This window comes from Pleurodeles waltl, chromosome 4_1 (genome assembly GCF_031143425.1).
Source record: "Pleurodeles waltl isolate 20211129_DDA chromosome 4_1, aPleWal1.hap1.20221129, whole genome shotgun sequence".
Classification (NCBI taxonomy): Eukaryota; Metazoa; Chordata; class Amphibia; order Caudata; family Salamandridae; genus Pleurodeles; species Pleurodeles waltl.
The window spans coordinates 650,468,234-650,490,347 of NC_090442.1; the positions used below are offsets into that span (position 1 = coordinate 650,468,234).

The 22,114-nt window shown below is 45.6% G+C and overlaps 1 protein-coding gene across 1 annotated transcript in view; it reads left to right on the forward strand.

Annotated features, from left to right (window-relative positions):
* The window catches only part of LOC138288560 (uncharacterized), a 91,033-nt gene that overhangs the window by 50,823 nt on the left and 18,096 nt on the right, over positions 1-22,114 (forward strand). The window contains exon 5 of the mRNA XM_069230079.1: positions 13,791-13,850. Within this exon, the coding sequence (XP_069086180.1) occupies positions 13,791-13,850 (60 nt within the window). The remainder of the gene's footprint in view (positions 1-13,790; positions 13,851-22,114) is intronic.

Genomic DNA, 22,114 nt, shown 5'->3' on the forward strand with positions numbered 1-22,114 from the left:
TGAGGGGAGGGGGGCACATCCCTATTCCTATTGGGGGAATCCTCCAAAACCAAGATGGAGGATTTCTAAAAGTCAGAGTCACCTCAGCTCAGGACCCCTTAGGGGCTGTCCTGACTGGCCAGTGACTCCTCCTTGTTTTTCTCATTATCTCTCCTGGACTTGCCGCCAAAAGTGGGGGCTGTGTCCAGGGGGCGGGCATCTCCACTAGCTGGAGTGCCCTGGGGCATTGTAACACGAAGCCTGAGCCTTTGAAGCTCACTGCTAGGTGTTACAGTTCCTGCAGGGGGGAGGTGTGAAGCACCTCCACCCAGAGCAGGCTTTTGTTTCTGTCCTCAGAGAGCACAAAGGCTCTCACCGCATGGGGTCAGAAACTCGTCTCTCAGCAGCAGGCTGGCACAGACCAGTCAGTCCTGCACTGAACAATTGGGTAAAATACAGGGGGTATCTCTAAGATGCCCTCTGTGTGCATTTTTTAATAAATCCAACACTGGCATCAGTGTGGGTTTATTATTCTGAGAAGTTTGATACCAAACTTCCCAGTATTCAGTGTAGCCATTATGGAGCTGTGGAGTTCGTTTTTGACAGACTCCCAGACCATATACTCTTATGGCTACCCTGCACTTACAATGTCTAAGGTTTTGCTTAGACACTGTAGGGACATAGTGCTCATGTACTTATGCCCTCATCTGTGGTATAGTGCACCCTGCCTTAGGGGTGTAAGGCCTGCTAGATGGGTGACTTACCTATGCCACAGGCAGTGTGAGGTTGGCATGGCACCCTGAGGGGAGTGCCATGTCGACTTAGTCATTTTCTCCCCACCAGCACACACAAGCTGGCAAGCAGTGTGTCTGTGCTGAGTGAGGGGTCCCTAGGGTGGCATAAGACATGCTGCAGCCCTTAGAGACCTTCCCTGGCATCAGGGCCCTTGGTACCAGGGGTACCAGTTACAAGGGACTTACCTGGGTGCCAGGGTTGTGCCAATTGTGGAGACAATTGTACATTTTAGGTGAAAGAACACTGGTGCTGGGGCCTGGTTAGCAGGGTCCCAGCACACTTCTCAGTCAAGTCAGCATCAGTATCAGGCAAAAAGTGGGGGGTAACTGCAACAGGGAGCCATTTCTTTACAGCTTGTCTACCTGCTCTTCTACGAACATCAGCAACGTAGGTGCCGAAGACAACGGTGAGTACTGCACCTACGACATAGGGGAGGCAAAAATCAGGGGGACACACACGCAACACCCCCACCCCCAACCCGACCCTCACCCACTACAACACACACACCAATGCATTTCCAAGCAGCACAGTAATAACCCACAACCCCCCCGGAAGAATGCAAAGACAAAAGGAAATCAGTCCAAACATTGGAATGTATTAAAATAGAGTAACCAAATATATACAGATACATATAAATCATACATCACGAGTAGTACTGCAGGTATGCACATATCAATGTCCGTGGACCACTGGGCCCAAAATGCATGGGCGGGGCCCACACTAGATACCTGTCCACAAACGGAGAGAACACTGCAGGGGCATCAGATAGAAATACAACAGGTACCTCAGGGGGAAGGGAAGGGGGGGCACCTCAGCCGGATGACAGCACCACGCCAGATCCACGACGGGGCTCCATGCCCATTGATGTATCCTGGGGAGTGCAAAGCCACAGTCTCTCAAGTCTCTACAGTGGGTGGTGTGCCCACTGTACCATCCTGGGGAGTACAAAGCCACAGTCTCTCAAGTCTCTACAGTGGGTGGTTTGCCCACTGTACCATCCTGGGGAGTGCAAAGCCACAGTCTCTCAAGTCTCTACAGTGGGTGGTTTGCCCACTGTACCATCCTGGGGAGTGCAAAGCCACAGTCTCACAAGTGGATGCAGGTCACCACTGGTTCTGGAGGGGGACTGGTGCCCAGAGTGCATCACGCTCCCCGTGACGGTCCCAGTTCCGTCACTGTCCCAGCTGCACATGGGCTAACGATACTTGATTTGGCGGTCTTTGCCCTGTTCAGCGGTCTTCACCATGGCGGTGCTTTGCCCTGTTCAGCGGTGCTTGCCTTTGCTGTCTCTGGCCTTTTCAGCGGTGCTTTGCCCTGTTCAGCGGTCTTCACCATGGCGGTCTTTGCCCTGTTCAGCGGTGCTTGCCTTTGCTGTCTCTGAACTGTTCAGCGGTGTGTGGCATTACGGTCCCTCAGTGCCCAGCGGGGCTGTGGCTGCCGGGGCCCTCCAGGTCACTGATGCTGGCGGTGGTCTCCGGACCAGTGACGATACTGCTGCCCTCCAGGTCACTGACGCTGGCGGTGGTCTCCGGACCTGTGACGATACTGCTGCCCTCCAGGGCACTGACTCTGGCGGTGGTCTCCGGACCAGTGACGATACTGCTGCCCTCCAGGGCACTGACTCTGGCGGTGGTCTCCGGGCCAGTGACGATACTGCTGCCCTCCAGGGCACTGACTCTGGCGGTGGTCTCCGGACCAGTGACGATACTGCTGCCCTCCAGGGCACTGACTCTGGCGGTGCCTCCTGTCCACTAGCGGAGGTGGTGGGCAGTTCATCATCCAGGCTAGTGTCAGGGGCCCCTTGGAGTGCCACGGTGTCCCTCATGGTCTTTTGTATGTCCTTCAGCCCCCTACGACGGTGCCCAGGGCGGAGCTGATGGTTCTGAGCTCCTCCCTGAACCCCAAATACTGTTCGTCCTGCAGGCGCTGGGTCTCCTGAAACTTGGCCAGGACCGTAGCCATTGTCTCCTGGGAGTGGTGGTAGGCTCCCATGATGGAGGAGAGGGCCTCGTGGAGAGTGGGTTCTCTTGGCCTGTCCGCCCCCTGTCGCACAGCTGCCCTCCCAGTTCCCCTGTGTTCCTGTGCCTCCGTCCCCTGGACCGTGTGCCCACTACCACTGCCTCCAGGTCCCTGTTGTTGTTGGGGTGGTGGGTTACCCTGGGTTCCCTGTAGTGGTGGACACACCGCTGATTGACGTGTCCTGGGGACGGAGGTATTGGCCCGCTGGGTGGGTGCTGTGCTGGTGTTACCAGAGGGTGGAAGGTCAGTGTTGGGCTGTGCCTGTGCAAGGGGAACCGACAGTCCCGAGGCCCACGATGGTCCGGGCTGGTCATCTTGATCCAGTTGGCCAGAGCTGCTGTCGTCACTGTGGGCCTCTTCTGTGGGTGGAGTGGAGATGTCTGGACCCTCCTGTGTGGTGATGTTACGTAGTGGTCCTGCAGGGGTATAAGAGCATGATTATTACATCTGTGTGTGTCATGGTGTGCAATGGGTGGGTGTGCGTGTACCCCAGTGCAAGCATTCCTGTGTGTGGGCTTGTATGATGATGGTTGGGGGGATGTTATGGGTATGTGAAGTGAGCATGCTTTAGTGCTGGGTGTCCATGCTTAGTTGTGTCATGCAGGGCTTGGTGTTGGGATGTGTGGTTTGTGTTATTAGTACATTAGTGAGGAGTTGTAGTGATAGGGGAGGGGGTGAGGGTGGGGGTGTGTGATAGCCTGCAGGTAGGGTGGGGGATATGATAGTTAAGATTTGACTTACCAGTATCCATTCCACCACCGACTCCTCCGAGGCCCTCTGGATGCATGATGGTCAAGACCTGCTCCTCCCATGTTGTTAGTTGTGGGGGAGGAGGTGGGGGTCCGCCGCCAGTCTGCTGAATCGCGATGTTGTGCCTGGAGACCACTGAATGCTCCTTTCCCTGTAGGTTGTTCCACCTCTTCCGGATGTCCTCCTGATTTCTTGGATGCTGTCCCACAGCGTTGACCCTGTCGACGATTCGCCGCCATAGCTCCATCTTCCTGGCTATGAAGGTGTGCTGCACCTGTGCTCCAAATAGCTGTGGCTCCACCCGTAGGATTTCCTCCCCCATGACCCCAAGCTCCTCCTCAGAAAACCTGGGGTGTCTTTGGTGTGACATTAGGTGGTGTAGGTGATGTATGTGGTGGTGTATGTGTTGATGAGTGTGGTGATGTGTGGTGGTGTGGGGTGTTTTGAACGTGGATGTTGTATGGGTGATGGTGTTGTGTGCCTCTGTGTGGTGGGGTTGTCTATTGCTGTAGTGTCTCTCTGGCCTTCTTTTGGAATTTTTGGTCGTAGGGGTTTGTGGGTGATGTGGGTGTGTGTTTTACATAGTATTGATTTTGTGGGAGTGGTGTTTGTATGTGTATCAGGTGTGTATTTTGAATTGTCCAATGTGGCGGTGTTTTGGAGATGTGTGTGTATTTTGAGCGCGGCGGTGTGTACCGCCAATGGAATACCGTGGTTGAAAGACCGCCGCGTGGATTAGTGGGTCGTAATAGCATGGGCGTGTTACAGTTGGCGTGACGGTGGAGGTTTTGTTTTCGCCAGTTTATCACTGACCTTTGGTGTGGCGGACTTGTGTGGGTGTCTGAATTTCGGCGGATTCCGAGATGTGGGTCATAATAGCTGTGGTGGAATTCCGCAGTCGCAGCGGTGTATTGGCGGTCTTCTGCACGGCGGTAAGCACCTTTTACTGCCAATGTTGTAATGACCCCCTTTGTCTTCTCAGACCCACGTTCACATCAGACCCACTTTCTAAATCCAGGATTTGGTACCCTGGCCACAGTACTTTGTTTGATGTTCTCAGTACATGACCTTGTGTTACTCGTCAAAGTAGGCCCTCATTTGCTTGTGCACAGTCGCTCTTCCATTCTGGACTGCCAGTGACACTAGGTGGTGGGAGGGAGGATTGGCACTTTAGGGAGGTGTTGACCTCTAATGACTTCTTGCCTCCAACTCCCTCTCCCTTTTAGTGGATGCTTCTCATGCTCTTCTATCTGCCATCCTGTCTTCATTCACCCCAGGATCTTTCTCTAAGCTAGGAGAGCTTGCAGTCCTTGGCCTGATCCTTTCTCTTTTGTGGGGTGTTGACTATGTCACTTCTGTATATGTTCCAGCTTTGTGGATGCTGGTCAGTGCTTTCCAACCCTCTGTAGTTTTATTCTATGCCTTCACCTCTCTGACATGCCCAGAATCCTGAGGTGTAATACACACTTGTGAACTGTGAGTTTCCAGCACTGGTGTTCACCATATTTTCTTCTGCTCAGTGGTGCCTGGAAAGGTCTCCATACCACCTGTCCTCCTGCAGTCTCACAGGTTTTGATTCTCAGGTGCATGAGGCCCTCTATTGCCTCTTTGCTTTATTTCCTCCCGTTAAGGGGGGACTCCCATAGTCTACCTCAACCAGCCCCAAGCACCGCTGTCTAAGTTTCACAGTGCTGCCATCTTGTTAAGAAGCCATTGTTTATTTTGAAACCCTGATTAGACGTATGTAAAAAAGCAGACTTAAGTCAATCATTTACCCTTCACAAACGGGCTTTAAAAAGGCAGGTTCAGTTTAGACAACATTAGACTGTTTAACCATGCCATAAAAAAAGCAAACATCCTTGATAACCCCTCCTGTCTAATGCCATTAGACACAGAAAGGGCATTCAATTAAGCTTCCTGGACCTTTTTGCAAACTACATTAAATGCCTTTAATTTGGGGCCTTTCTATAACAAAATATTGCTTGCCTTATACAACAACCACAGCCAGAATAAATATTGATGGTCATCTATCTAGCTACTTCAACCTTCTACAAGGAATGAGACAGAGCTGCCTTTTCTCTCTCTTATTGTTCCTCCTAGCAATAGAACCACTTCCTATTAGCCCAAAAGAAAACAAACAAATAGCAGTAATCCCTTTCACAACTATCTCCCAAAAAAGTGTTGCATACATAGATGAGGTTCTAATCTTAACTGAGCAGGCAGCAACAGCTTTCCCCACTATTTTAAACACAATAAACAAATACACAAAGGTCTCCAGCTACATACTTAATAATGAGAACATGAGGATACTCCCACTTAACTACCATTGTAACAGTTCTATAATCAACAATACTGGCCTTAAAGGGGAGAAAAAAAAATCAAATACTTAAATAAATGGCTTGTAAGTGATTTGAGTCAATATATAGAATACAAAGAAAATATAACACAAACATCAAAGATCTACTGGAAAAATGGTCAGCCTAACATATTACTTGGTGGTGTTATAAGAAAACCATGAAGATGGTGATTCCCACTATAATGGATTTTCTCATAAGTGTGTCTCCTATTCCAGTTCCCACCAAAATAAATAAAAAACATAGACAGTCTCATCAATGACATCCTGTGACTATCAAAAAACAAGAATAGCACGTAAGAAACTAAGGCTACCCAAATTACTCTGAGGTTTCAGTCTTGCAGACCATTGTAGCCATCAAAATGATTACTCAACTAAACAAGTTATACACTGGATTACTCTCATAATTGAACAAAATCCAATACACCCCATCACCTCTATACCGTTTTGTAAAATATAATTGCACTCTTCAATGATCATATATAGTACCGCTCCAGCAATCCATAAATTAGATAATAAACTAAATAGAACAATTAAACAATCTACTCTTGCCTCTTTATGGGACAATGATAGACTCAAAATTGAAAGTACAAATATTTTCCTCTAAAATTGGACAGTAAAAAGAATAGTACACATTAGGGATCTCGGCACAATATCCAGTGCATTCTGTTCTCCAATGTTGAAAGCAAATTCAATCTCGATATTTTCGACCTTTATAATTTATAAAAATAAAAGCCAATCTATTCAAACACAAACCTCCACACAAAGTGGACCTCACTGTTACCCTAACTAATCTAACTAAGGTAGGGCACACTACATCCAAAATATACTCTTTAGTCTCACCTAAAAATTAAGACTTACAGAATCCTTACAAGGAAAGTGGCAAAAAATACTAAAGGACAGTCCTGACTCCTCCTCCCAAGTAATAGACTGGAACAATAAGTGGTCACACTTGACAAGGAACACAACTGCCCCACCTCTAGCCCAGTGTACCCTATGAACAAGATACAAGGCACATTAAACACCCACCAAACCATTTAACTGAAGCTTATAGGATTCTGACCTATATTGGAGTTGTAAGAAGGACATAGGGGACCTTAAACATATCCTATTATACTGTACCCTTACCACAAAGTCTTGAGAGGAAGTAGGCCCACTCATTTTCCAAATACTTAACATAAATTGAATCTCTGATGTCACTCTTATTGCTCTAGGTAAACACCCTACCTGAATCACCCTCTCTCTAAAAAAAGATGATATCCCACTACAAAACATTCTTATAACAATTGTCCTCAATTCCATTCTGTGTGAACATAAAGATCTCTAACAGCTTATGGTCAGCAGAGCTACAGTATACTAGAGGAGCCGATAACTGCCTCAACAAACACCTTCAATAAAATTCTATAAAGAGTGATAAAATGTGGAAGAAGCTTGATAAATGTCTTCCAAGAATCCCTCTTCAGACACAATAACCCTTTACTGTTTAACCCATAAGGTCTTTATAAGCCATACATTTACATTGTAACACATTTACTATATCCATCTGATACTGATAATCTCAAGTTGCCTTTTCTTCCTGAATCCCCTATTAACCCCACATCTATTTTATCTCCTCTTATCTATTCTCACATTCCTCTGCTCTTTTATTTTATTTTTTGTCTTTTTTAGGGTTGAGCAGTAGCATGCGCTAGCGATTGTGTATCACTTGAGAAAACGCTGTTGTATTTAGAAAAGGACATGGAGCCACCTGTTGCTTATCATTTGTTGGCTTGCCTGGCACTCTTCTTTGCAGCCTCGCAGTTGGTCACGGCTGGCATATGATATTTCCATTCCTGCCCGTGGAGCAGGGATCAAGCACTCATTGCTTCAACTTAATCAGTGCCCGTCCACTGCTCCCGACGTGACTGAGTTACTGTTTCGTTCTTTTTAACTATTAGGGCTGTGCAAATAGAAGGTTGTGCCTGGCAAAAAAGTGTTCAGCAGGACAAACAAAATTGCAAAGTTGTATTTTCTAGAGCTAACGTTTTGTTTTATTTTGCCAAGTCTTCTTTTCTCACTGTGCACTCATGTTTTCTTTTGTTTTTGCTTGTGGGTGCCGTTCTCAAAAGATGACTATTATGGAGTTATAAACAATGCAAAGCAACATTGTTTCTTTCTTATGTGTAATTTTGAAAATGATGCTTTAATACATAATCAAGCAGTACGCCCCAACCCACCCCACTCCAATCCACTCTAGTCCAAGCCACTTACCCCAATCAACTCCAATTCACCACACTGCAATCCTCCCAGCCCACTCATTCCAGTCTGCCCCACTCCAATCCAAAACAATCTACCCCGCTCCAATCAAGAAAAATCTGCCCCACTCTAGGACAGCAATCAAAAACAATCTGCCCCATTCCAATCCACATCAATCTGCCCCACCACCTTCTAAAACAATCAGCCCCACTCTAATCCAAAACAATCTGCACCACTCAAATCCAAAACTATCTGCCTCACTCCAGTCCAAAACAATCTGCCCCACTTCAATCCAAAACAATCTGCCTCAAACCTATCTGCCTCACTACAACCCAAAACAATCTGCCACACTCCAATCCAAAGCAATCTGCCACACCCCATTCCAAAGCAATCTGCCCCTCTCTAATCCAAAACAATCTGCCCCACTCCAATAAAAAGAATCTGTCCCACTCTAATCCAAAACAATTTGACCCACTCCCACCTACCCCACTCCAATCAGTACAGCGATCTGAAACAATCTGCCCCATTCGAATCCACATGAATCTGTCCCACCACAATCCAAAACAATCTGCCTCGCTCTAATCTAAAACAATCTACCCCACTCCCATCTAAAACAATATTCACCACTCCAATCCAAAACAATCTGCTTCACTTCAACCCAAAACAATCTGCCCCACTCCAAACCACCCCACTCAAATCCAGATCCATCCATCCCCACCCCACTCTACACTACCCCAATCTGCCCCTCTCTGATCTGCCCCACTTCAATCTGCCCCTCTCCAATCTGCCCCACTCTGATCTGCCCCACTCTGATCCATAACAATCTACCTTACTCCAGTCTGCCCCACTCCAATCCAAAACAATCTCTTTCAAACCAATCTGCCCTACTCCAATTCAAAACAATCTATCCCACTCTAATCTGCCCCAATGCTACCCAAAACAATCTGTCCCACTCCAATCCAAAGCAATCGGCCCCACTCAAACCTAAAACAATCAGCCCCACTCCAATCCAAAGCATTCTGCCCCACTAAATCCAAAACAATCTGACCACTCCAATCCAAAGCAGTCTGCCCCACTCCAATTCAAAACAGATGTTAAATGCATAGTAGTAGCACGCAGAACCAAATCATTTGATCATGGAAGGAAGAGGGCTGAGACAAAGATTTAATAAGAGTGTAGCGAAGATGGATCGATGAGGGACACCAGAAAGAACACATCAGGAGAATAAATATATGGGTACGAAGAGAGAGAATTTGAACACAGTGTGACAGAACTGAGGAGAGGACCTTGTCGAAGTTGTTTCTGGGAGATGGCAGAGCCGGATGGTGTGTTGAACCATGTCAAGAGAAAATGGATGAACCATGTCTAAAGCTACCTTTCATCAGTGATCAGAGATAATTCAGTTCTGTGATTCATATGGTGACCAATTTATAATTTATAAATGTATTTTGCACAGAAACACAAATTCGCAATTGGTTTGTATTTCTCTGTCTTGTAGATATTTACTTCAGACTTCTTCACTGGGGCCCTAATCTATTAGGCATGGACGTTGGAAGGTTAGCAGCTTGAAAGAAAGCATTGGGGATGGTTCTGTTCTAGGCAGCAGCAGATATGGAACTTTGAATACTGCAAAAATCTCTGTGAATTAATGCTCCCCAACATATGCAGTCACTGACATACTCTGTGATTTCAAGGTACATGTGCAAATCCCAACAAAGCAGAGTCAGCATTTCCTCCTTCTGTACAATTAAACTAGAGAATAGTAGCATACTTTATTTAAGGGGGTAATTTTCTAATGTATTGATTTATTCTATTTCTGTGGCCTGGAAAATCAGCAGTGCTCACTATTTCACAGTTGTGCCTGTCTTATTAGTTAAGGTACATGGGATGGGAAGTGAATTTATTCCACTAACAGAAGGGCTCACCTGAGCATTTGAGGTCATGTGTAGAAAGCAGTGTTACTGAATTTGCCCATGATAGTATCCACCCGAATGTAATTATCTAAATAAACAAAGCATTTTATACACTGTGTGACCAATATTCTGGGATCGGCCTGCTATCAGTATTCCAGGGTTAGCCAGCATTCCAATTTAAGTGGAAATCTATATGGAGTATATACACAGTGCATTTTCTAAAATGTTTTTGACTTTACAGTCAGTGGGGATTCAAGACCAAAGTAGCCACGGTAAGTTGGGGAAGTGATGATCAAAAAAGAAAAACATATTTTGATAATGGTTGCGCCTATTTTTATTCATTCTAATGAGAGTATTTGGTGTTATTTCTCCAGGCCTCAATGAGAGACGCCGATTAATTTGCAAAACCCCTGAAAAGCCTCTTCCCAAAATTCAATTTGCAAATCACAATGGTGAAATGTGTGTTATAACTCTTCCCCAGGTCGTCAGCATCATAAGCAGTTCGAGGGAGTTTATATTGCAGCATCCCTAAGTTCGCAGGCATTTTCTGTATTGCTGTCCTTACAGTGTGAGCAATACATGGTGTGAAAGTGTCAGCAAATGGAACGATTTTATGTGGGATACAACTTTCCATGGTGCTAGGGTGGATACTGACTCCTGATTTTCTGGGGGGAGAAAGCATTCTAAGGTTTACAGAGGTTTATCCAGCAGGTAGGCCCACGTCTGCCCAGCAGCAAGGGTCTTATGTAATATGCCAAACAAGTTAAGCTTCCTGTCATGCAGCCTGAAGACAACATGCTCGTGGAGTGAGTGCTGATCTGAGATTCAGAACGCAGCCTGTGTGCAGCCTGAAGAGTTTTCGTTCAGAAAGATTGCCTGTTGTGGAGAAGACATGCCTGCCTGCTGTTTCTGCAGGCAGGCATGTCGTCCTTCTGCACCTGCCACCAAGAAGGAGCCGACTTTCCACAGGATTCCAAAGAAGGTGACAAGTTTTCCCCTGCGTGGGTCTCGATTTTGTAACCCCCTGTTAGGGACAATCATACAGGTAGGTGGCAGGGATTGTTACATGGAGGTCAATTCACCGAATTGCCAGGGGTAGCGGAAGTGACATCACACGCCCTTTGACCTCCACTTTCACTCACACACATACTTACACATACACACACATCACATACACGCACACTCTCTTACATAAACATTCTCACCCGTGGACACGCACTCAACATACACTTAAAAGCATTTTTTACTTACCTCAGCTGCCATGGAAGGGCAGATTACAGCTAACTGTACTTTATTTTTAGTACACTAATAAGGAATAATATGCTATTTTTCACTATTAGTATGATAACAAATTGGCAGAAAACAGAGAGAGAGTAGAGCCCCAACTGAAGGAGGAGCTGCCTCTGTGTTCCTGGCATTGAATCTGCCACCTCTAAGCCCAGGGGTAGCAAAGGGCAAGCCAGGGGTCGCAGCTGCGACCCCTGGCGACCCCTAAATGACGTCCATGGGAGCAGACTCAACGTTTTACACGGAAATTAAGTTATGTGAAAACAGAGTCCCTGGTACCCAGATTAGCCTGGCTCAGACAGGGTTTAGAGATTTTTCAAGAGCAGGTGGACCCCCCTCTTTTACACAAGTGTTCACACTTCCCTGTTTGACCATAGGTACAGGATGACGCATGAAATAAGATCATGTGGCATGTTAGTAAGTCTATAGCGTTGCATGCATAAATAGAGGTATATATGGGGTGTAGGCAGGGTAGGGACGATGTATGTAGGTCGATGTTTCTGTAAAATGGAAACCTAGAATGCAGGTGCATGTGACATCTGCATTCCCTAAAAGGGTATCATGGCTTATAGCAGGGGCGTAACGCAGGCCCGCAACCCTTAAGGGACCCCTCCCCTTTAAGCCCAATACCAATGAATATAAGTGAGACGTGTGAGATTCGGGCCCTTATCCATATTCTACAGGGGTGCTGCATCATTTTCCGTTACGCCTCTGGCTTGCAGTATACCCTAATGGTTTGCAAGTTCCCACACTTGGTGTATTTAAATGAAAGCCTGGCACTCTAATGAAAATATTCGTAGAAAGACTTGACTTGTTAGTCGTCAGTTTCTTTGTTTCTGTGCATTGAAACACAGTGAAGAAACATAATACTTTGTTTAGTATATCTAAAGCTGGGGATTTCTTAGACCTGCAATATGAGTGTCCCGGGATTTTGTTGCAATATACATCGCACCTGACGATTACCAATACTCTGAGGATCGTTGTTTATCAGGTGCACTAATTATCTTCAATTAAGAGTTTGAAAGAATTAATGGGGAATGACTCCGCCTCTTTGGGCAACTACAAGGCATTTTCTCCCCAGTACATTTCAACAGGTATGCTGTGGGGAAAATTATAAGGTTGATCACAACTTGTGGTTATCTCGGCATTATTTGTAATTCTGATGTGTGTGGTGACCGGTGTCTCTTCAGATTTCGGAGTGGTCATGCCACTCTTAGTGAGGGCATGGAGACCCAGTTAGGGATTATGAGAGAGATGACACAGGACCACTGGCTACCTGAGCCCACACGCTCACTCTTGTCCCCTGAAGTCTAGCAAGTCTAGCACGAAGACAAATAGGATGTATCTTTTCCTGCTATAAATAGAAAGTTGTCTTAACTAGTTGAAACAGGGTAATACAAGCTTATGAATGGGGGCTGGAGAATGTGACCTTTAAGAGAATATTCTGCATGATCGCAGAGATGAGGTAGAGAAGACCTCTTTTTGACAGGTGCCCTCTGCAGGGATTGTCATTGTCCCAGTGGAGCTGTGGAGCTTGGATTCCTGATTCCAATAAACCAGTAAGGTCATGACATTGACTACCATGGTCTGTGCATGTCTAGGGGGTGTGGATTGTTTCTGGACACATTAATAGTCTTGGATTTGGGAAGACGTGTAGGGGGTTGGTGGGTGGACCAACACTTACTTCAGTATTTACGGCAGTGGTGAGGAGAACCATTTCAAGAATGCTGGTTTCTTGTCTTTCGCTTGCATAATAATCTGAACTCTCTAGGAGGAGCTCTTTATGTCACATTAAGAAGGACATGCATTATGGGACCTAGCTAGACCTAGCTTCGTTACTCCACTGAGAGAAGCATTTAGAGGGTCAAGGGTCAGAAGAAGACCGACCTGCCATTCCCTGTCTGAATTTGGTATGACTTAGCCGCCCTTGTGCACTTTGTGCCCCTTTTGTCTTTCCAGAGCCTAATGTAACATCAACAACGAGACTCTGTTCTACAGAAGAGCTTGACGGCCCATATAAGACCTTCTGCTGAATAATGAAAACCCTTACAAGCGCTTTGGCTCTATTTTGCCAAAAATGGGGCCATCTATGGTTCTAGCACTTGATCTCTGCCCCGCCTGCATTAGAAAATAGAATCGGACGAGTTACACATTATTTTTAATGTGAAACAAATAGACATCGCTAATGTCACAATTGCAAGGGTGTCTGGATCTCTCAAACGCACAAAAGGTGATGGGAGGATGCTTGCAATTTGTATAACCACTAGCAAATTCTCGAGGTTGCATTCCAACTCATCATCATTTTACCCACCGTGCCACCTCAGTATTTTTCTGTGTTTCGATCTCTTGCCATAAGCAGGTATATTCTTTGTGGAAGTTTTGTAGAGTTTCTGTGTCTTTGTTTTGGTATATTCATGCCTACGCCAAACAGCACTAATAATCGTGTTGCTTGATTATAGGTGAGAAAAAGTCAAAGAAGACTGATAATATTGGATCTGATGACATCCATCCAGAGACAGGTACCTGCCGTGGACATAATGCTTCCCTGTATTTGGTTTAATTGATCTAAAGAGGAAAGTTCTAATACCTATTTTATTCAAATTTAAAAGTGAAGATTTTGAAATTAGACAGTAACCTGTTACGTAGATTGTGGTTATCATGTAACAAAACAAAAGATAAGTAAAACAGGTGGAAAAGCCATCCTGGCTTGCTGTTTCCTTTCGGGAATTTCTCGTTCCCACTCTGTTCATAGCTTAGAAAAACAAACGTTATTAATTTGCAAAAGCAATATTCTCGCAACCAAAATCTTCTGTTGAATGATGTGCAATATTGAACCTTGCGTTAGTTATGACACTAGCCTGACAGTAGACGCTGGTCTACTCAGGAAAACTGATCTGGAATTTCTGAGGTGGTCAGCTGGCAGGGCAAGAATACACAGGCTGGTGGGAGTGAAGTCTAGCAGAGCCCCGTTTCTGTTTATGCACTAATGTGTGAATCTCAGCAACGCCTGTTGTTAATCGTCCGCTCTCAATCTCCAGGGTGGCAGTATCTCAAACCAGCACTTAGAAAGCATAGTGCCGGGCATCATAAATATGCTCAGTGTGATGTCTACACAATCGCCTGCACTAAAGTTGAGAAACACAAGTCCCTTAAATAAAGTTCAGAAGTCATATATTTGTGACCATGGCTTTTAAAAGACGTTATATCTATTTCTATGTTTTAAGTATGCCCAATACAAGACATCATTCAAATTCTGCTGTTGTGTTTTTTATCTGTGACTCTGTCTTTATTGTCATGGAGTATAGTCCATTACTTACAAGTTTTCTTTCAATCAACATAAACTTCTCTTTGAATTGAACGGATTATACGTTTATTGCTACTATATATATATATATATGCATGTCGTTCTGGAAGAATAGACCTTAGAAGTGGGCTCTCATCATTTTAGGATCAAATCTGTTTTTTTACTGGTTTTGGGGCCTTAACTACAAAGCCATTAAGTCAAAACCTTCACTCTCAATCCCACCGGACCTACACTCGTAGAATATACGTAAATGCACACACCAGTGACTTGGGCAGAGTCAGAGACCTGAAACATGCAGTCTGCAGGGGCCCAAGTTGCACCAACGCCATGAATTGTTCCTTTAGCCGCCTAGTCCTTGTTCGACCTCAGCCGGGATTTGAGTCGAAGGATTCTAAGGTATCTGGGACAGGTTAATTCCTTAAATTCATTTGACAAAAAGGTCAAGCAAAGAGGCCATAGGACTACGAGTACCACTCTGTGCTCTAGGGATGGCTATATCTTCTCCATTGGCGTTAGGTTTCAGAAGAGATGTAACCAGGATCTATATTCGGGTGATTTCTCTGTGTCACGCCGCACAATGTTATGTTATCTGCATTTATATAGCGCATGGCTACCCAACTCTGCTTGCTTGGACAATTGCAGTCGATATATGGAGAAGAAAAAAGAAACTGGATTATGCCATGAACAGCCATGTCTTCAACGCCTTCCTGAAAGTTAATTTGTGGCCGTTTCTGCGTAAATTCAGTGGTAAGGAGTTCCATAGCTTTGCCCCTAATACGCCAGGGATCTTCCCACCCATCTGGCCTTCTTCCCTCTAGGGGTCACCGCTAAAAAAGCTGTGGAGGACCTAAGCGACCTGCTTGGTAGGTAGAAGGAGGCTAGTGACCTCAGTAATGTCGGGCCTCTTTTGTGCAGTGCTCTATGAATGTGACACAGCGTCTTGAATTCTATCCGTTTGGCCACAGGCAGCCAATGGAGAGAGGAAATTCCTGCTTTTGCTGTTTCGCGTTTTGGTATGTTTAGAAGCAGGCGGGCTGCAGCCTTCTGGATTACCTGCAACTTTTTAACCAGAAGGTGCTCCAATATATAGAGCATTTCTGTAGTCCAGACGTGAGCTAATCAAGGCCTGTATAATGATCCTTTTGGCTACCATAGGTAGGATTGTGAACACCTTCCTTAAAAGCCTAAGGAAGCCAAAAGAGGTGGGAGAGACTTTATTGGCTTGATGCATCATAGATAGTTGCGGATTGAGCCATACCCCCAGGTTCTTAATGAGAGCTTTGGGGGGTGGCAGATCTCCTATATTCTCCATAATAGATGGATTAGAGATGGGTAAAGCGGAGTTTCCGAGGATCATCAATTCCGTTTTGTTGTCATTCAGTTTTAGCTTACTTTAAGCCATCCATGTTGCCACTGCTTAGATACATGGGCCAAGTGCAGGGCCATTAGCACTAGGATCATTGGCTAATGAGACTACTAGCTGTGTGTCGTCAGCATATGATGCCAACGTCAGCCCGAAGGGTTCAGCTATTTCTGCAAGAGGTAACATGTAGATATTAAATAGAGTGGGGCTGAGAGAGGACCCCTGTGGCACTCCACAGCTATTCTTAATATGCTTTGAGAAATATGATCTATCTAGGAGTTGATACGATCTCCCTGTAATGAAGGAGGTGATCCACTCTAAGGCATGTCCTGTTATTCCAGTCTCTTGTATCCTATCCATTAGTATATCAAGGTCCACCATATCAAAAGCGGCGCTGAGGTCCAGAAGACTGATGGCTGTCTCCAAACCCTGTTATAGACGCCTTCTAGCTTCTTCTGTGACCGCAATTAAAGCTGCCTTAGTACCGTGGAGCCGTCTGAAGCCCAACTGGGTGGTATGTAAAATGTTATTGTCCCCCCAAAAATAAGAAAGTTGGGTGTTGACATGCTTTTCAACTATTTTGGCAAGAGGAGGTAGCAGCGAGATAGGTCTATAGTTGTTAAACTGACTAGCCTCAAGATTGTTTTTTTTCAAGAGTGGTTTCACAATGGCATGTTTCCATTGTTCTGGTACTGTCCTTGAGGAGAATGAGGAGTTCAAAAGATGCGTAATAACAGGTACCATAATGTCAGCACCTGAGGAGGGGCAGAATCCAAGGGGGATCCTAATTTGATTGCATAGAGGTATTTTGTCACCGCTTCATCAGATATAGGTGAAAAATCTGAGAACGTTGCCGGATCCAAAAACCTCTGTTTCAGCACCTTCTGGGCCTGGGCCGTGACTGTAGGAAGGGTGGAGTAGATGTCTTGTATCTTTTTTTGAAAGTACATTGCAAGGTTATTGGCATGCTTTTGGGAGGCATCCAGGAGTACCGAGTCCTGCTGTAGCTGGATGATTTCATGAAATATCCAGGAAATCTCCTTAGGAAAGTTTGATGCCAACTCAATTTTTGCCGAATCGTACATGGTTTGGGCAGTTTGATTTCAGTATGATAAGACTGGATGGGTTTCCCGTACCCTAATTGTAGTGAATCATCATAGGATTTTCGCCATTTCCTTTCTAATTTTCTACATTCTCTTTTGAGATGAAGGAGATGCGAAGAGAACCAGGGGTGACTCTGTCTACGGTGTCCTTTGATTTTAATGGAGGAGGGTAGAAGAACGTCTAAGCTGCCGGTGATCCAGCTATTAAAAGACTCTAACATGTCTCTAGTATTATCATTGGTATGTGGTTTTGACCTCTCCAGAATGTCGCTCCAGGCACTGGCTTTAAGATTACGCCAGCGTCTAATAGGTAGGAGTGCATTATGAGTACGTTTTCTAGGTCTGGAGATGGCTAATTCAAGAGTTATCAAGAAGTGGTCAGAACAGGCCAAAGGGTGGAGAGAAGTGGACATCAGTTCTATAGTATTTGAGAAAACTAAGTCAATTGTGTGGCCCCTACTGTGCGTCAGACCCTTAATCAGTTGTACTAGATTTAAAGCCTCCATGTCAGATAATAAGGATTTCGTTACAGGATTATCAGCCTCCTCTGCATGAATGTTAAAGTCGCCCAGCAAAGTAAAGTTGGGTTTCGAACATACCAACTCAGCAATGTCATCTCCAAGGGACTGTAGGAAGTTTTCAGGGGGACCCGGGGGACGATATACCAAAGCACCTGACAGGGTATATTTTGGATTCAGGTTTATGGAAAAAGCCATACTTTTACAGCCTAATAACTGTAAGGGGTAGGAGTAGACCGTGAAATTGTCCCTATATATAATTGCAATGCCCCCTCCGCTAGCGGCGGCTTTATCAAGCCTATTTATGGAATAGCCACCGGGCAGAGCCTGGGCAATATCCAGGGATGAACCCTCATGCAGCCAGGTCTCTGTTTGAAAGAGGGCCATAGGTGCAAGCTGTTCTAAGAGCAAATATATATCTAATTTATGTGCTACCAAGGAGCGACAGTTTGCTAGTAGGAGGAGACATTTGTTTTCCTCCTGCACTACTGCATCATGATTGATTAAAGTAGATCGGAGAGACCAGGAGCACTCAGTGCAACAGTCCCTCGGATTCACCGGGTCCACACTATGAGCACAGGCGTTCAGAGGTACTTGCCTCAAAGAGTGAAGGAGGTCAGGGGGATACTTAGGGGCATATTTATACTCCGTTTGCGCCGAATTAGCGTCGTTTTTTTCGACGCAAATTCGGCGCAAAACTAACGCCATATTTATACTTTGGCGTTAGACGCATCTAGCGCCAAAGTATGAGGAAAGAGCGTCATTTTTTTGCGTGAACGCCTTCCTTGCGTTAATGAGATGCAAGGTAGGCGTTCCCGTCCAAAAAAATGACTGCGACACAAATGCGTCGTATTTATACTCCCGGGCAAAAATCACGCCCGGGAGTAGGCGGGGCAAAAAACCCCGCATTTGCTCCTCTTTTTAACGCCTGGGTCAGGGCAGGCGTTAAGGGACCTGTGGGCTAAAAATGAGCCCACAGCTGCCCTCCTATGCCCCCAGGGACCCCCCCTGCCACCCTTGCCCACCCCAGGAGGACACCCAAGGATGGAGGGACCCATCCCAGGGACATTCAGGTAAGTTCAGGTAAGTATAATTTTTTATTTTTTTCATATTTTTTTTTGGCATAGGGGGGCCTGATTTGTGCCCCCCTACATGCCTCAATGCCCAATGACCATGCCCAGGGGACATAAGTCCCCTGGGCATGGCCATTGGGCAAGGGGGCATGACTCCTGTCTTTACTAAGACAGGAGTCATGTAAATGGCGTCTGGGCGTCGTTAAAAATGGCGCAAATCGGGTGGAGGCGATTTTTTTGCGTCAACCTGACTTACACCATTTTTAAGACGCCCTAACGCCATTTTCCCCAACGCCGGCGCTGCCTGGTGTACGTGGTTTTTTTCCACGCACACCAGGCAGCGCCGTTCTGCTAGCGCCGGCTAACGCCATTCAATAAATACGGCGCCCGCATGGCGCTTCAGAATGGCGTAAGCCGGCGCTAAACTTTTTGACGCTAAACTGCGTTAGCGCAGTTTAGCGTCAAAAAGTATAAATACGGGCCTTAATTCCTTTCCCATCAGGAGGGACATACGGGCCTGAGCCTAGGCCCATTCTGGCACGGACGGGTGCAGATGGGCTTGCCTTAGGCGCGCCCGCTGAGCGCGTCCGCTGTGCATAGCTTGCATCCGGTCTAAATATAGGCCGGAGTACCGGGGAGCTAGCAACTAGGCCGCCGACCCACCAAAAATGTCGTCCGTAACCGTGCTTATAGGGAAGAGAAAAGATGGAGGGCAGATGCCAAGATCGAAGAATCCCTGCCCCCAGGCCACTGAACACAGACCAGGAGGGAGGGAGAAGGAACGATTATCTCCTGAAGGTAAAAAGTGATTAAAGGGATTTGCTGATTACTGCAGACTCTCAATTCTACACAGATAAAAATTAGCCAAATGGTTCCATAAAAACAATGCAGAGTAAAATATTAAAAGGTTTAGGCAGTAACTCAATCCCGCTTTCTCAAACCTAGTAAGAATAGTAGCAGCCAACTTACAATGTTGTCCGCTGCGCGTAGCTTGCATCCGGTCTAAATATAGGCCGGAGTACAGGGGAGCCAGCAACTAGGCCGCCAACCCACCAAAAATGGCGGCCGTGACTGTGCTTATGGGGAAGAGGAAAGATGGAGGGCAGAGGCCAAGATCAAAAAATCCCTGCCCCCAGGCCACTGAACACGGACCAGGAGGGGGGAAGAAGGAACGATTATCTCCTGAAGGTAAAAAGTGACTAAAGGACTTTGCTGATTACTGCAGACTCTCAATTCCACAGAGATAAAAATTTGCCAAATGGTTCCATAAAAACATTACAGAGTAAAATATTAAAAGGTTTAGGCAGTAACACAATCCCGCTGTCTCAAACCTACTAAGAATAGCAGCAGTCAACTCACAATGTCGTCCTGCAATGTGGTGATCATTTGCTTTGCAGCAACAGGGCCAATGAAATCAGCCTGCGCATCATGGAAAGCAGGAGGTAGATATATCTGTTCAGGAGATCCTGTTTGACATGTGAGGAGTCTAGGGATTTCTGTATCAAGTATAGCATCTATGTCACACAGAGCCATATCCCAGTATCTTATCAGTGAAGAGCAGTGCCATAGAAGGTGTAAGAGAGACAAATTCCCACGTTTGTTCCAACATGCTTGGGTCTCAACTGTTGGTCCCCGTAGGTGTATAGTATAAGTAAAGCCTGAATTTTGTCAGGGGTTCCCTCCATGCAGCACAAGTCACCTTACAGCAAGCTCTTCTATGAATGTCATGCCTTTTGTCATCCAAAAGGGAGTAACATATTTCTCCCTCCCTCCTCTTCTAACATACCTCTTCCCCTCAGACAGTGAGTGCTAAACATTTATATACTACTGAAAAAAACATGTTTATCCCCTGTTTTTATGAAGATCTGTCTTACAAATGGTGTTAATTTCCAACTCGTTAGCGGCTTCATAGTGCTGTTAGTGATCCAGTGGCAAAATTGGAGATATTGCATCCTTTCCATTTCAGTAAGGCCATATTCAGATTTAATTTGATGGAACTATTTTAGCCTGTTGTTGGAGAAATTGCCCATGTTTATACATCATGACTTATGCTGATTAGCATAGGTCTCTCCATCTACTGGTGGGACGAATTCAGGATTGCCTATGAATGGTGTGATAAGTGAGGAAATGGTTATTAGTTCCATCCTGATGGCCACCATGCCCAGCCTGCTTTTGTCGCCCTGATATTTCGGAATGAGTATAGACCCCATGCTCTGTGCTTTCTAGGAATCCAGGGGATCTTCCACATATGAATGCCTACTATATTTTGATCATTGAAGCACTAATACTTCTCTAACTCTGACCTGTTTCACTTTAAAATATATCTTATCTGGGCTGCAAGATTATAATTTGACGAATTGGGGATGACCAACCCCCCCCCCCATCTGTCTGTCTCTAGACGACCTGCCTTGTTCTCCTCAGTTCCCACTCCTAAAGAAGGATTCTGCTTTTTATTTTTTTTTACATTTTTGAAGGGTTCTCTATGGGGTTTGCAGTGCGAGTGACAGCATCAAAAAGAATATTCTGGGGAGGATGATCATTTTATTTGCTGCTAGCCAGCCCATCTAGGTCAGACCACCCCTTTGTCACTTATTTGTATCTTTCAGAACTGCCTGGAGTAGCTTGTGATAGAGCAGTTGGGCTGTTCTGTCTAGGGAGGCTGTAATCTTGTGGTCAAGGTGTTGAATATTGTCTTTGGATCATTGTGAAAGATATCTGCTCTGTAGCTCCCTTTCTTTGTCAGTAGGAGTGCTAGTGTCGAGTATTTGGGTATTTTGAATATTTCGAAGCCTAAAATGCTACTGAAGTGACCAGAAGTATGTTGTCCGCACACAGACAGGTTTTGTGGGTGTCTTGTCCCTCCCCTTGCAAAGGCTTTGTGTAGAGAGTGAAAAGATACAGAGACAGGGGGCATCCTAATCTCATGCCTTGCTGAATGTGAATTGCCTCGGGAAATTTGCCATTAACTCTTAACTGTAGTGAAGGGGGGGGATCTTGTAACCACTGAACACCCCAAGCAATAAATTTGGGGCTGAAGCCAAAACGTTCATTGCCTTTTCTAGATAAAGGCCAGTGTACTCTGTTGAATGCTTTTCCTATGCCAACCAAATTGAGAAGCCTAGTTTTCTTGGTTCTTTCTATCTAGTTAATCATGTGTAATATGTGTTTAGTATTGTCAGTGCAATTCCTTCGTGTATAAATCCAGCCTATTCAGGGTCTATTAGGGGTGGCATGTGTGTGCTTAATCTATGTGCAAATATTCTGTGAATAATTTACTGTTAACATTAAAAGGGGTATGGGCCTGTAGGAGGAATACAGCTTTGGGTCTTTACCAGACTGTGGGAATTCTAATATAGAGGCATCGTGCATGGAATTAGCCAGGGTGACTGCATAGAGGAAGGAATTAACAAGTCTTGCCAATA